The sequence below is a fragment of the Lipotes vexillifer genome, unplaced genomic scaffold (assembly GCF_000442215.2).
Source record: "Lipotes vexillifer unplaced genomic scaffold, Lipotes_vexillifer_v1.1 scaffold189, whole genome shotgun sequence".
Classification (NCBI taxonomy): Eukaryota; Metazoa; Chordata; class Mammalia; order Artiodactyla; family Lipotidae; genus Lipotes; species Lipotes vexillifer.
Genome location: NW_006785816.1, coordinates 3,763,591 through 3,780,319, shown reverse-complemented (window position 1 = coordinate 3,780,319; position 16,729 = coordinate 3,763,591). Strand labels below are relative to the sequence as shown.

Sequence of the window (16,729 nt, the reverse complement as noted above, 5' to 3'; positions counted from 1 at the left end):
CCCAATTTGACTCTCCGCTGGTTTAAGCATAACTTCAGAATTCCCATTTGAAACGGCTTCATCCGGAATCGCTTCTACCTCTGCCAGCTTCAGTAGCGGATCCGTACGACTTCCGCCCACGCAGCGCAGCCAATCAGGGCTGCGGGGTGAGCGACGTCACTCTCCCCAAAGTCCTCGCCAATTCCCAGAGTACGCCTATTCTCCGTCCTGCCCCTTTTCTATTCGTCAGAGGCGACCGGCGGCCATTTTAGGTTCGGGCGGAAATCCAGTTAAGACCGTGCGGTTAAAAGCCTGAAAATTAAAATCAAGGCAAACCTGCACGTTCAACTCAGAGCCCAAGAAAAGAGACATCTTCACTGACCAACTAGGCGGCTGGGGGCAGAGAGTGAACCGCTGGGCCGGCACCGCCGCCCATACTCAAGATGGCACCGGCCTGAGAATCACCGGCGAGGCCGCCCCATCTCGGTTCCGGGTTCTTTCGCCCCAGTGGTGGCGTTGTAGGGCTGAAGGCTGGCATCCTGTCCGGCTTCCGGACCCGTCTCTATGGTGCCGGAGAGACCGAACCTCAGAAGATTGTGGGTGTAGTGGCCAGAGTATCACGGGGGAGGCGAGGGTGGTTGGTGTCAACAGGGGGCGAAGAGGGGACCGAAGCTAAGATCCTCGGCCGCCTCCCCCGCCGCCCTCCCACAGGTAACAGGGAGCCCCGCGCTGCGTCCTCCGTCAGTGCGGGCCTGGGCCGCTGGGGAGGGGGCCGGGCCGGGAGCGAGGCGCGGGGGTGGGGGGGTAGGGAACGCGCGCTCCGCTCGCGGGTCCGCGCTTGGGGCCCGCTCGTGGGCGAGCTCGGCGTGGTGTCGCTGCCGGTTGAGTTCTGCTCCCCACCTCAGTGCAGTCTCCCCCTGCTTTTTGCGGGGCGCCCTGCTAACCTGGGCTTCGCGGGCGACCCCCGCCCGGGGCGGCGCTGGCGGCCGGAGCTGTCGAAGAAAGCCGCGGAGCCCGGCCTCGCGGGCAGGTGTGGAAGGTGAGGGGTCAGCTAAGCGGGAGCGCCGCCACCGCCCCTCAGAGACCTCGGGGAGTCGCGGTCAGACCCCGCTGGCCCCCAACCCCCGCGCCCGGGCAGTCCTCGCCGCGGGGAGGACGAGTGTGCGCGGTGGGGCCGAGCCGCGGGGAGCCTGGGGTTGCGCCCTCGCTGGGATGCTGCCTTCATTCTCGATCCGAGACCAGTGCCAGGCCCCCAGAGGCCCAGCTGGTTCCTGTCTTTGGGTAGTGCATTTTGTTTAGAATGAAGATGAAACAGTTCTGGGAAAATCGTATGTAGGAAACCGTGTGAATACTCAGAGTTGGGTCCTGAATTTTGGAATCGCTGTGTGCATACCCACATAACATCCCATGTCTTAGCAGAAATCATACGTAGTTCTTTCGGTACGCAAAGGCTTCATAATGTATTGTCGGACTGAGTTCAATATAGGGAATATATACGTGAAACAGATCAAAGCAAAGGGCCCGAAGTCATGTTATCACTAGATAACGAAATACCAATCAATACCGGGTGTCCTTTGAACTCACAGTGCAATCCCTTATCACTGGAACGTCTAAGCTGAGGGAGCTAGGATAACGATCATCTCAATTACTTGCTGTGAAAAGAACAGAGGGAGAGAGAGTTCCCCAGAGGACACTGATTTCTTAGTTTAGTGTATGAGTTGCCCAGTGACCTAGACAAGGGCTTTTAATCCCACAGGTGGCCCAGAAACTTGATGTGCTGCCCAAGGAAGCAAAAGGGTGGAGGAAGATAGGTGAACAGCATTTTAAAGAGAAGACCATGATGCGTATTCAAGTCAGAAACTGTGTACTCCACATTTTATTATAGAGAGTGGAGATGGTAAATTCTGCAAAATACCCATGCTAATATTAAAATATCCTTTTCTGACTTTTTGTGACTTTTTAATTTCAAAGTTAAACGATTTGGTGTTTTCCCCTTTACTCCTTAAAACAAAAAAGATAGTATTTTGGAAGTCCAGGTGTTATTATCAGTATTACATTTCAGTAAGGCCATTTAGCTGAATTATCATTTTTAAAGCACTGTTGATAGCAACCGTTTTTGTGCCTCTTAGGGTACAGTTTTGTGAAGTTAAGAATTACTGCTTTAAGACCATCAGATTGCAGTCAACAGCACATCTTTTTTTTTTTTTTTTTGCGGTACGCGGGCCTCTCACGTTTGTGGCCTCTCCCGTTGCAGAGCACAGGCTCCGGACCTGCAGGCTCAGCGGCCATGGCTCACGGACCTAGCCGCTCCGCGGCTTGTGGGATCTTCCTGGACCGGGGCACGAACCCATGTCCCCTGCATCGGCAGGCGGACTCTTAACCACTGTGCCACCAGGGAAGCCCAACAGCACATCTTTTTATTTCCCCCCTAATGAAGTTTTCACTGGACATAGGCTATAACCCAGCTACTCTGTAAGCATTGCAGGATGGTATCAGTAGACTTCTGTCAACATTAATCATGCTTTCAAACCAATAAAATGTCAGCCTTTTGAGTTCTCACAAGGAAGGGGTTCATTCCTTTACATTTTTAAGTGACATTTCTTGGGGTCTTAGACCCAAAGATACTGCTAAGAAAAACTGCCAGTTTTAACCTCTTCCTAAATTTTTTATAACCCTAAATTGTTAATGATCTTATAGTGGAATTCAGAATATTAAATGAAAGGTTAATAGGTGTTGTAAGGCCCAGTATTCCCACAAGAAGGTATTTTGCTATTTAGAAATGACTAAGTTCGTTGAATGTCCATTGCTGTACCTCTGCTGACTGCCATTCATTCAGCCAGAGCGTGCCCCTGACTCTTGGGACCATTTTATCTCCTTTGGAGAGTAATATTAAAGCTAAGTGAATGGCATGATTTTCTGCCAAGAAGATTATTTTCTTGCAGCAATTCCTTATGTGTGGATTTTGGAAAGCTGTATTTTGTGGCTAAGAGAGAGAAGGAAGTTAGACTAGCTTCAGATACACACTTTTCGAAGTAGCATTTCTCTAGCGCCTTCCTTTAGTCTGACTGGTTTTTCAGACAAGAGGAGTTAAAAAGAACTCCTGCTTATGAAATGGCAGTTGGTTTCAAAGAACATGGACCCATTCAGGCTACCTCAGGTGTGCCTCAGGCTACCCATGATTGTAAGGGTGGCAGTGAGGCAGTGGATTTGAAGCTGGGCTTCTTGTAGCCTCGAGTTGGAGTCCTAATGTGACTCTCTAAATCTAAGTTACTCTCCCAGTGTTTGCTTTTCCTTCTCCTGCTGCCAGCTGGCTTCCTCTGTACTTGCTTTTACATGGCTTTGGCTTGCCATAGCCCTGACTCTACCTTATGGCATCCTTTTACCTTCAGCTGTGCTGCTAACAGACAAAAATATCTCACGTTCATTCAGATTCCTGGGGCAGACAGTGATTGTCCAGCTTAGCTCTTCATCCAGGTCATGGGTCCTAGAGATGGCTAATGTGTGATTTGACTGCCCTTTGGCCTAGGGTAGGCACCTGACCCATAAAGTGTGCCCAAGAAGAAGGCAGGTGCTAAACATGACCCTCCCGACTGGGGTGGGAGTGGGAGGTTGCTGCAGGCACCACACCATCTCCAGAATAGGGGAATTAACGGTAATTGCTTTTCTCCAAGATCCTACCTAAATGCTAATTTTATTTGTAGTCCCAGTAGAAAGGTGAGTGTTACATACACAGGTGACCCTTGAACAACATGGGTTTGAACCGCACATGTCCATTTATACGCAGATTTTTTTCAGTAAATATGCACTGCAGTACTTCACGATCTGCAGTTAGTTGAATCCCCTGCATTGGTTGAATCCACAGATGTGGAACTGCAGGTGTGGAGGATCAACTGTAAAGTTATACTCACATTTTTGACTGAGAGGGTGTTGGTGCCCTTAACCCCTGCGTTTTTTAAGGGTCAACTGTAGTTGAGATACTTTTCAATACTGTTTTTCGTTTTGTTTTTTTTTTTTTTTTTACTTCTCTCTGTCATTCTTAAGAAAGAGAAATTGCTTGGCAGGTAGGAACTCAGTGAATTTGTTACAAATCCAGCTTAGTTCTTATCCTCAGAAACATTCTTGGGTTTAAAAAAAAAAACACATCAATTTTAGGTAGCTTTAGCCCTTATACGTGTTGTGTTCCTTATTCAGTGACGTATGTGGGTCTGTAGGCCCTTGAAATTCTCTGTTTGGGGTATCTGTTTTGAGCAGCATTACATACTCTGATAACCTAGTAAGCCTTGTATGGAACTTCACCAAAGTGGAAAAAAATCCAAATAGAAGGTCAGTATATAATGATTCTTGGGTTTATATTTACCCAAAGGATACAGATTTTAAACTGAATTTTTTTAAAGATCCATATAGAATTTGGGGCTGTTTTATAGAGCTAGCAACTTGTTTCCCACACTGCCAGAGTTAGTAAGAACTCTTTTTATCTTTTATTTTTTAAATAATGGTAAAGCCAGAACTGAAAACTGCCACAAACTTTTCAGACATGTGTTGTTTGGCCTATACAGGTTTAAAAACATTTGAGCCAATGTTGGAAAATAGGAAATTTCCACATAACTATTCAGGCTCGTGGCTCTTTATGGTAAATGGTGTGACCTGCCAACTCTGAAATGGCAGTCCTGGTTGGAACCTTGTGATGGTGGCTCCCGTCAGAGTGCAAGCCCAGTCAGTAGGTGCCTGTGCACACAGTAGGCCTTTTGCTATTCCACCAATACTGCTGCATTGCTGTGCATTGTCTTTTGTAACCACGTGAGTTTGTATCCCTGTTGTAAAGAAAGATATGCTCTTTTATGGAAGATTTGGGAGGTGCAGGCAAATGTATGTCTGTGTTTGTATATATATGTGAATCATCCATGATCTGATGCCCACAACAAACCTCTGTTAATACTTTACATATTTTTTTCTTGTGTGTGTGTAGGCATGTGTATGTATATATATAGATAGCTATAGATCACTCATCACTATAATCATAATCCAAATACTGAATATATCCATTCTCCCCAGAGTTTCCTTATACCCCTTTGTAATCCTTTCCTCTCCTGTGGCCCCTCTAACTGCCCTCACCCCAGGCAACCACTGATATATTTTCTGTCATTATATAGTAGTTTGCATTTTCTGGAATCTCATGTACGTGTGGGTTGTCTTTTTAACATTTGAGATTATACAATTTTGCATTTTCCCTTTTTAGCCTAACTCTGAAGACAGTTAAGGGATTGTACTTTTTCTGATGTTTATTGTCATTTGTGTTCAATGAGTAGTCTGTTTCCTTTCCCATTAATCCACAGGTGTTTTAGTGTTTTCTTGGTTTATATGCACTCTCCATTTGTTAACATGTTTTTCATCATTGTTAGAAATATTCTCCAGTTCGTATTGTTTTCCTTAGAATTGTAGGTTATTTTAGATATGCAGAAGTTCATCATCTTTGAGTGATCGAGTTTTGCAACGCTTTCCTCTGCGAGGCAGGACATGAGTGGTTTTAGGGAGCAGGAGAGCTCTTACTCTGTATTCGATTGCGTTTTCACTGTGACGGTTCTGCGTGTGCGCAGTGGGGGGTTGGGAGCAGTGGCAACCGCGCGTGTCTGTTTGGTTAAGTGTATTTTCTCTAGAGCTGAAAGTTGTTAATTGACAAGCATTGCAGGTAATTTGCTGAACATTTACTATTTCTGTTGTCAAACAGCCTACTTTATGAGGGTTGTAGGAACTAGTAGGTTTGAGTGCCTGGGTCTGGGTACTTGGCTATCTCTGGCTCATGTATCAGATAGAGACTCAATGTTAGGAAATGTTTTCTGTTTTCTTTCAGGTCTGCTTGGCTTTGAGGAGGAGCTGCAGCACCCCTGCCTCACAGCCTAAGGGATGGGCTCAGAGAACAGCGCTTTGAAGAGCTATGCCCTGAAGGAACCACCGTTCACCTTACCCTCTGGACTTGCTGTTTACCCCGCTGTATTGCAGGATGGCAAATTCGCTTCGGTTTTTGTGTATAAGAGAGAAAACGAAGACAAGGTTAATAAAGCTGCCAAGGTACTGTAATAGGTGACTACCTAATAGTTAGTACTTTTTACTGTCGTCTTGTTTTCTATTAAAATATGAAATTAATAAACTTCAAAGGGGGTAGGTCATAAGGAATAGTATTTTTATTCATGTCCTTTAAAAATATAGTTGCCCTTACTTCACGGGAATGTCTCCAACTTGCACAAGGCCAAGTACCATCGGTAAGCCAAAAGCTTTATGCAACTCAGCGTGATAGCTCTTATCATCCTATTTTTTTAGTGAGAAAGTTTGGGAGGTGATTTTACATGGCTCATAGAAGATAAAGGGACTTAATCTAGCTTAGGAAAAATGCTGTTAAGTATGGACAACATATTAATTGGTGTATTGAGGATGGACCTGGAAATGAAATATTTTAGGAACTGTAGCTACTGTTTTTTTCTTTTCCTGAGGCATTGTGATGCTCCCAGAAAGAATGTGAAACTGGAATGTGGGACTGGATGCCCCGGAAAGAATGTGACCTTGGCTCTAGTTCTTGCTGAGGGAGCTTAGAGCATTAACTTCTGGTGGCTTCAGTTTCCTCCTGCCTCACACCTCCTAAGTGCTCCTCCCGGTAAAGGGTGCCAGTGCCATGCTGGCTGACCTGCTGTCAGGGGACCCTGGCCTCTTATTAGAAAAAATGATTCCTCTTTGGAATATAATTCAAGAAAACAGCCCTAGGTGTCTTTTCAAATTTAGTGAAAACAAAGGTATTAGGTGATATTTCCTTGGATAGCTAGCTGCTTCTTTGGGTATTCAGGCATTCAGATTATCTTCAGGAAGGTTCTAAAAAGGCACGCATTAATTAACTCTTCTTTGTTTACTATGGCAGGCATACTTTTCAGATTGATTTGGTATCTTTATTTTGTTAGAGTTATGATCTATGTACCTTGAGTCACTTTGTACAATCAACAAGAATGAAACATTGATATCTATTTCATAGGTGTGTTTAAATGGTTTGTACCTTTTTTATGATTATAAAGGGCTATGTTATAATATGTAATATTAGTAATATAATTTTGGCATTTTGTTTGTCACACCGGTTCATTATTTGATGTCTCTGATCAGGCATGAAGTTAACAGTTGTAAGGTGGTTCCTGAGGAAAAGGTTCCTCTCAGGATGCATTTTCCATTAATGGACTGTGGTAAAAAGTATAGCTGGCTGTTGTATTGCTAAGTAATTGTGCTTTTTGGTAAGACTACGTGTTTGTCTCTTTTCCATCCCAACTAAGAATTGTTAATAATTTTTTATTGTGATTTTGCAAGAGATAAAATGCCTTGCCTTCCTGTCTTATTAACTGTATGTACAGTTAATATCTGACCTACTTCCTGTTATTTTCATTTGATAAGGTTGCACTTTTTTTAGTAATAATTTAGAGCGACTGTTACTAGTTAAGTACTAGCGATTTACAATTCTTAGGGTTTTTTCCATAAGACCATAAGATTTTTGAAAATTACACTAATCTTTATGGTGTATGTACCAAGAAAGTAGAACAACACAGGTTAGAAAGTTTCTAAAGGAAAAAAACAAAGATCTACGCTCAATGTTTGAGGACTTCCGTGCTGTAGGAATTGCAGAGCTTGAGAGGGAGGATTTTTTCCCCCTTGGTATCTGCATACTCTTCTGAGCCATGACTGAGCCTTTTCAAGTAGTTCACACTTGTCTCTTATGTTCTTCAGGCCATTATGTGGCTTTGAATACCTGAGCCATGAATCTGAGAAATTTGAAATGGCAACAAAATGATAAGGAGTTTAGATTTAGGTTACAGTACTTGAGAAATGTATGGCATTGCGTCAGGTTTTAGGAACTTGATTTCCGAGATACCTGAAGTATTAAAACATCATAGGTAGGTTGCCTCACTTTCTCTAGAGTTCAGGCTCCTAGTTCTACCACTGATAGTTCTAATGACCGTTTCAAGCAGGTATAGCAGTGTTTTCCTTACCAAATATTGTTAGGTAGCGATTATACTCTTCCTCCACTGTTGTAAATAAAAAATAACAATCACAGCACACTGTTCAACCTCTGAAAAAAGACGAAATGCAAGTATAACCTTTGGCCACAAAACAACATCAGAAATACTTCAAGTCCATCATATCTTCTCATCTTATCTCGAATTCATTAGCTACAATAGTATATAACTTTCTCACTGGTGATTATGACTCATTTCTAACCAACAGCCTTATAAGGAATGATAAATCCTGAGTCAGAACTTGGTTACTGTGGTTTGCTATAATATAATCTAAGTGCTTAGTTAGGGCTTCATGGTGAGTACAGGCTCAAAGAATGATTCCTGAGTGTCTTTATACCAAGCAGCCACATCAGAGTAGGTATATAGATGCTATGTCAGTGCTCTAGTGCCTTAGGAGACATTATGCTCTTCTCCATGATGGGTTCAGGCTGCTTTGTGGAAATGTTGGTCAACATATTTGAGAACCACATTGTGTGGGCACGAGAAAGAAATAGAAGGGATGAATGCTGTGCTTGCATTCTGTTTGGAAAATGCTTTACTGCTCTTCCTTAAGTTGACATTTTCTTTCTGTTCCTCTCCCTCTCCAGTCCTTTTCTATGCTATTTACAACCCTCATTCCAGTAAATCAACTTCCCTACATCGTCAACTTTTAAAAAAATGATTTCCTTCCCCTCATGATCAAAATCTGGTTCTCTTACAAGGCTTCTAAGCGTCAGCTGCTCAGAAGAACTTGGGAAGTATTCCCCCCTCCCTCAGGTATGATAGGGTCACCAGGTGGAACGGGCCCTTTGCCAGCTCCCACCACAGTTTTCAGACTTCACAGTCTCATCCTTTCTTCTCTAAATATCTGTCAAAGCCTCTTGTCTGAATTCCAGATCTATATTTCCACCTGCCTATTGAATATCTCCACTTGGGTATTCCAGCAGCACCCAAATGCAGGCTTTCCAACGTAGAAATCTTTTTTTTTTTTTTAACTTTTTATTTTATATCTAAGTATAGCCGATTAACAATGTTGCAATAATTTCAGGTGCACAGCAAAGGGACTCAGCCATACATATCCATGTATCCATTCTCCCCCAAACTCCCCTCTCATCCAGGCTGCCACATAACATTGAGCAGAGTTCCCTGTGCTATACAGTAGGTCCTTGTTGGTTATTTATTTTAAATATAGCATTGTGTACATGCCATCCCAAACTCCCTAACTATCCCTTCCCCTGCCCCAGTAATCATAAGTTCTCTTAAGTCTGTGAGTCTGTTTCTGTTTTGTAAATAAGTTCATTTGTATCATTTCTTTTCCGATTCCACATATAAGGGATAACATACTATATTTCTCTTTCTCTGTGTGACTTCACTCAGTATGACAATTTCTAGGTCCATCCATGTTGCTGCAAATAGCATTATTTCATTCTTTATAATGGCTGAGTAATATTCCATTGTATATATGTACCACATCTTCTTTATCCATTCCTCTGTCGATGGACCTTTAGGTTGCTTCCATGTCTTGGCTGTTGTAAACAGTGCTGCAATGAACATTGGGGTGTATGTATCCTTTTGGACCATGTTTTTCTCCAGATACATGTCCAGGAGTGGGATTGCAGGGTCATATGGTAGCTCTGTGTTTAGTTTTTTAAGGAACAACGTAGAATTCTTTATTCCTTTCCCTTTCTGCATTTTATTCCTAGTTTATGATCTAAGCTATAGGCAGTGGGCATTTAAAGACAGAGCATACTTACCATCTTTATCTCAGATTTGCATCTTAGGGGTACAAGGAAGAATATTTCTCCCTGAAGATTCTTGCCCTCTAGTATAGGCATCTTGTTATTTTGTCATTATTTCTTTAACAGAGTAAGATTAAGGCTTTCTCCCTGTCTTAAAACTTGCAAGTGAATTTGAGCTATAGTTAAGAACTACTACTTTGTGTTGTTTTCAAAGTGAAGTAGCAAATTAGAGGTAGAATGGTGATGAAAAGTTAAGCCCCTCAGGCTTGAATTAATTCTCTGGGTAGCTGAGTCATAACTGATTCCTGAAAAGTAGGGATAGTTTATATTCAAGACTAGAGTCACACACTTAACATCTCTGTGTGGGCATAGATAAGTATACATATTGGCATATTATCTAGTACTACTCATATTTAATAATAAAGGTCCTTACTCAGAATCCTTTTTCAAAGGACCAGACCAGCACCTAGTACAGGGAATGAGATGTGATAGGCATTCAGTAACTTTGGGACAAGTGCTTTCAAGTCACTCTCATCTGACAACAGTCACCTTTCTTCACCAGAACAAGAGAGACTTATGTCTTTAGTTGATGTTCATTGAGAAAATATCCTAGTTAAACTTAGCAAATACCTCTTGTTGTTCCCTCTGTTCTTTGGAGCAGCAGAAGCTTGGATCTATTTGATTAGTAACTGCTAACCTTTCCTGTGAATCTGTGCATAATTTTTTTTTTTTTTTTGCGGTACGTGGGCCTCTCACTGTTGTGGCCTCTCCTGTTGCGGAACACAGGCTCTGGACGCGCAGGCTCAGCAGCCATGGCTCATGGGCCCAGCTGCTCCGCGGCATGTGGGATCTTCCCAGACTGGGGCATGAACCCGTGTCCCCTGAATTGGCAGGCGGACTCTCAACCACTGTGCCACCAGGGAAGCCCTGTGCATAATTTTTGCATAACATTGTGTGTGCCAAAGGGGAGTGACAAATAAGGTTTTTGCTAAGTTAAGAGCTTTGTTCAGAATCATGCAAGAGTTATCCCGTTCTTCATTCAACAAACAAGAAGTCACTTCGGATAAAGAATTTTGCTGGTCATGTAAGGTTAAAAGGATAAACAGAAGCAAAATGGAACATATTATTTATTAATCAGGTGAACATTTATTGACTGTGTATTTTCATGCCAGCACTGAACCAGGTAGCATTCCTTCTGACTTACTAGTATGCCCTGAGTATTAGAAGGAGAATAAAAGAAGATTTAAAACCAAAGGAGAATGATTAGAGCCCTAAGACACAAAAGCTGAATGAAGACATTTTCCTGAACAGGCGAAAATGAAGTATTTCATGTTTGGCTTGCAAATTATTTGAAATGTTTCTTATAATGAAAATATGAAAGAGGCTGCATAATTTTACTTAGAAACCACAGCTCCAAAGATACCTGTAGGAAGTTCTCTTCATTTAACACACACGCTATTCAGCCAACCTGCTAGCACAATTCTTGGCTTATTTGGACCTTTGCTGTATTTATATGGGTATGTATGGATTGTTTTAAAAGCTGATGTACAAATTAATGGTTTATAATTGCTAGTTTAAAAAATTTTCTTAACTCTTTGTTGTATTAGAGTAAATCAGGGGAGGGTAACAGCTTCCTTCTTAAGAATAAACAAAAAATCCTATCGGGGCTATCCCCAGAGTTGGAAAAATTTGAGATAAGAAAATAAATTGGGCAAATCAATCCACTCAGATCAGAATATTCTCCTATGATCTTACCTGGGAGAAATTTAATAGACAAGTGTGAGGTGACTGATATAAAACTTGCACCAATGCTGGGTTATGGGCTCTTAAACTATCCCATGTTCTTCTGAGATGTTTTGGAACATTCCAAACTAAGTGCTTATTTGTGAAAATGAAACCTGATATTATATTGGGGGCTGTTCTCCAAGTGAAATTTTCCATCAGTCTCCTCCCAATTCGATGATTGGTTTACAAGCCTTCCCCAGTGTCCAGTGGATTGTACAGGGTAGAGCTCAGAGATTTAAAGTCATGTAATTTCTTTTAGAAAGACTGGGTGATTTGTAAGGAAAACCACCAATCCAGCATTTAAGTTTTGCTGTAAATACATGATAAGATTATTACCTGGGTTGGGAATTTTGGCTTATGGATCTCCTAAGTTACTCATGTCAAATTTTAGGGGATAAACAGCATGGGTGGAGATTGGAAAAATCTGGATCTGGTAAGTCTGTTATAAAACCAACCAGGGAAGGAAAGCAACTCAACAGAATTAACCTCGTGTTCAGACACAAAATTGTTTTATATTTGTCATCCATCTGTGTATACTCTTTGTCTGCTAAGAAAATAGGACAAAGGAAAAAGTTGTGTGTTTTGGGGGAGAATACTCCATATTAGGAGGTTCTAAAGTGGGTTATCCATACCCTAGGGATTGTGCAGTATGATTCATTGCCATTTGGGGAAAATATATCAAGAACGTCTATTTAAGTTTACCTTTAATCTTTTATTTTGGTACTTTATCTTTTTTTCCATTTATTTATTTTTGGCTGCGTTGGATCTTCATTGCTGTGCATGGGCTTTCTCTAGTTGCAGCGAGCAGGGGCTGCTCTTCGTTGGGGTGCACGGGCTTCTCATTGCAGTGGCTTCTCTTTGTTGAGGAGCACAGGCTCTAGGTGTGCAGGCTTCAGTAGTTGTGGTATGAGGGCTCAGTAGTTATGGCACACGGGCTTAGTTGCTCTGTGGCATGTGGGATCTTCCCAGACCACGGCTTGAACCCGTGTCCCCTGCATTGGCAGGTGATTCACAACCACTGCGCCACCAGGAAAGTCCTGGTACTTAATATTTTGTGGGTGTTTTGTAGTAGTACGTGTATTTTATATATAAATGTATATATACAAAATATATATTACACATTCATATAATATATATTATGCATAAGCTACATATTTAACCTTTTTACTGGTGTGAAGTGTGTGAACAAAAATCTTTGACGATCACTTTTCTAGATGATAAAAAGATAGAAGTTTTAAAGATGGTTAAATATTTTAGTATTTTTTAGTATTCCATTTTAATTTATCTTGACTTGGGGTCTGTATTTCTTTATTTTTTAAAAATGGTTGCACTAAGGACTTCAGTATACATAACTAACTTTTAATAGTCTACTTTAGGTTAGTATTGTACCACAGTCAAATAAAATGTAGAAGCCTTGGAATCATATAGGTGTCTCCAACCCCCAACCCTGCCGTTCTTTGGTTACGTATATATGAACTGTATGTGCACACTAGCACACAGGCATACATATACATCACACACATTGTAAACCTAACCAGGCAGTGTTACAATATTTACTTTACGTAGGTGTCTATATTTTAAATAAGAAGTAAAATGTAGCCTTCAAATTTATCCTGAGGTTTATTATTTCTGATTTCTGATGCTCTTCCTTCAATCCTGAAGATCTAAGTTTCCCTTTGATATCATTTCCTCTTCAGCTTGAAGAACTTTAACATTTTTGTAGAGCAAATCTTGTAGCAACAACTTTTCTATTTTCCATGATCAAAAATGCCTTTATTTTGCCTTCTTTCCTAAAGGATATTTTTGCCAGATACAGAATTCAGGGTTGATCTTTTATTTTTTCTTTCATTGCTTTAAAGATAGTTCCCCTTTGTCTTTTGGACTCTGTTTTCTTATGAGAAATTAGTATCATTCAGTTCGTTATTTCTCTCCACCTGTGTTGTTTTTCTCTAGCTGCTTCCAACATTTTTTAATATATCTTTGATTTTCAGCAGTGATCATAATGTAGTTCTATTTATCCTATTTGGTGTTCATTGAAGTTTTTAAATCTGTAAACTTAAGTATTTGGCCAAATTTGGGAAGTTTTCAGCCATTATATTTTTTAGCCCCAATTCTCTCTTCTTTTTTGGAACTCCAATTATATGCATTAAATTTTTTGTTATTGTCACCCAGGTTTCTGAAGCTCTGATCTTTTTTTTTTTTAATACTTTTTCCTCTTTGTCCTTTAGATTGGTTAACATCTTCAGGTTTACTGACTCTTGCCTCTGTCATCATCATTCTGTTTTTCAGTCCATCCATTGAAGTTTTTATTTGTAATATTTTATTTTTAATTTCCAAAATTTCCATTTAGTTCTTTTATGTAACATTCATATCTCTTCTGAGAACTTCTATCTTACCACTTATCTCATAACTGTTTCCTTTACCTCTAGGGGGAATTGTTATAGTAGCTGCTTCAAATTCTTTCTGATAATTCTCGCTCTAGTCTATCTGGTGGTCAATCTTGGGGTTGATATTTGTTGGTTGTCTTTTCACATTTTCATGGTTCTTTGTCAGTTGAGTGACTTTGGATTGCATTCTGGGCATTTTGAATGTCCTGTTGCATAGACCTTGGTTCTGCTGTAGTCCTCTGGAGAATATTGATGTTTTTTTGTTTGCAGGCAGTCAGTCCCCTTGGGTTCAAGCTGCTGCTGCTTTTTTTTTTTTAACTACTCTCCTTCCACCCTTCCTGTGCATGGTAGTTCAAACCTTAGTTCATTTCTCAAAACTTTGCTATGCTAGTTTGGGTCTGTCCTATGTGTGTTTGGTTCAGGGGTTAGTCTGAGACCTGAGTAGGTATACAGATAACTAGGGCATCTCCTTTTCCTTCCCTTAGCTCTCTCTCCTCTGGGACAGCTTCCTCATACTCAGCCCTGCTTTGGTTCTCCTGGCCAGAAAGATGGCAAGGTTTCTCTCAGAGTTTTAGCCACCTTTGCTGCACTGCTCTGCACCTGGGGACTGCCTTCAGTGCACAGCTGTGAGAAGGGACATTCCCTGAACCAGGAAACTCCCCCCAATGGGTGACTCCCCTCCGTAATCTACGTGTTTTTGTTTACTTTTCAGAGTTCTTAGGTAGTTGTTTTTGGCACTTTGTTAGGAGTTTATAGCAGTAATCATTGGAGATCTAGGCTCTTGGGGGGCTTACCCTCCCATAATGGAACTGGAATTCTCTGTAGAGTAATGTAAATGTTGGTAAAGTGAATACTGTCAGAACAAGTCACGTATTCTTCTCTGCCTTTTTTGAAACTTGGGTAGGTGGGAGAGGTAAGGAGCTGGAAAAGACCTTGAATGTAAGTATACATTTTCTGACTTGACTACAATGTTAATGAAACTATAGTTAATCTTGTTTTGAGTCATTAACTTCACCAACTCTTCTGTTTGTATTTTTAAAGCACTTGAAGACACTTCGTCACCCGTGCTTGCTAAGATTTTTATCTTGCACTGTGGAAGCAGATGGTATTCATCTTGTCACTGAGCGAGTGCAGCCTCTGGAAGTGGCTTTGGAAACATTGTCTTCTGCAGAGGTCTGTGCTGGGATCTATGATATATTGCTGGCTCTTATCTTCCTTCATGACAGAGTAAGTAACCTGGACACAGTCTGCCTCACAGGCTTTCATGTAGACCAGGGGTGGGGTGGTGGGAGGAGGCTGATGTATGGCGTAGTGCTGGTGAATTACGGTATCTGTAGAAATCATAAGTTACTATTCTTATCAGAAGGCTTCCTGAGGGAAAACAGCATACAAGATGCTACAGACAGACAAGTGGTTTGTGGAACAGGCAACAAGTTCTTTGTCCCTGGGCAGTTATTTATAGAACTTTATTTCAGTTTACTATAGTCTCTCTCTAGTTTTGGATAAGTCTTTACATAAAAATAGCTACAGCTGGTATTTGTTATTAAGTCAAGATAAAAGTTTAGTAACATCAGTGCTGCTGATGGACCAGCCTTCCTATTTGTTTTCAGGAGTTTTTTTTTTTAGATTTTAAAGAAAGAAATTAGCATTTCTTAGAAAGAGGCAGAGTTTTACACACCCCTTTCCATTCAAGTAGGTGGTACCAAAGAGAGATAGCCCCTAACACTGTGGCAGTGTTTGCTATGAAGGGGATAGAGTATTTTGTTTACTTCTTGTCTATCTCTTAACAGTATTATTGAGCTACTATTTGTTAATGGAATTTACATTCTGAAGTATTAAGGCCTTTGGCAGCCCCCCTCCCCACCCCAGATTTAAAAACACCAGTTACAAGTTAGAAGTACTTGCATTTGACTCATCTTAATGTATTTTTAAAACATTTTCTGTTATTGGGAGACAGACTCTCCAAATATAACTTTGGATTTATCATCTCTTAAAGTGTGTCTAAGATTCACATAAGTAGAATTATTAATGCCCCACTGTGGAGGAATATTTCTTTGTTGGAGAAATGCATGAATGTGGTAAAAAGTTTGAATAGTATGAGAGTGCAGATAGGGAAAAACAAGTCCCTGCCTCATCCTTGAATCCAGCGCCCTACTTCTCTCCATCGACAACCATGATGATCAGTGTGTTAGTCCAGAGATATTTCTTGTGTGTATAAAGCAGACATCTCTGTGCTTATTCTCCTTTGCTTTTTCCCAAGCGGAAAGACACCATGCATACTATTTTAAGCTTTCCTTTAAAAAATATATAACTTGGAGTGTTTTATATAAAAATGTGTACGTATTTGATCTGGTGGGTAGAATATTTAAAATGCACTTATCTACTGGAATAATTTCTGGTTTGGAGAAAAACATACTTCAACCCTGTTCTCGTTTTCTTCTTCCCTCTCATTTATTTGACTGTACTATTTTTTATAGTTTTAAATTTGGCTCTTCTGTGGTCTGTGGGATATTTCTGGTGGTCCTTATCATTCCATTTTCCTCTTCTTCAGGCAGAATTTTTTTAATGCCTACTGACAATATTTCAGGTGAAGTGGATCTGGGTTCGTGATAGAATGTAGGTGAGAAAGAATTCAGAGGAGAAAATTAATACAGTAACCTATGGGAGCAAAGATAAATTGTACCTTTAAAGGCATTTGAAGCATACAGTGTAGGTTAAAAAGACTTGCAAATTTGTGTTTAAGGACACTTGTATCTCCTGACTCCCATGGAGATGGGGTTGTGTAATATCTATGCAGTGGCTTTTACGTCTTTATTAA

General features: G+C 40.9%; 1 protein-coding gene across 2 annotated transcripts in view; it reads left to right on the top strand.

Moving 5' to 3' along the window:
- The first annotated feature begins 519 nt into the window (after positions 1-519).
- The window catches only part of SCYL3 (SCY1 like pseudokinase 3), a 39,376-nt gene continuing 23,166 nt past the window's right edge, over positions 520-16,729 (top strand). For both annotated transcript variants that reach the window (XM_007458130.1, XM_007458131.1), the window contains exons 1-3: positions 520-690; positions 5,828-6,045; positions 14,953-15,138. In XM_007458130.1, coding sequence (XP_007458192.1) covers positions 5,881-6,045; positions 14,953-15,138 — 351 coding nt within the window. In that variant the 5' untranslated portion in view covers positions 520-690; positions 5,828-5,880. The remainder of the gene's footprint in view (positions 691-5,827; positions 6,046-14,952; positions 15,139-16,729) is intronic.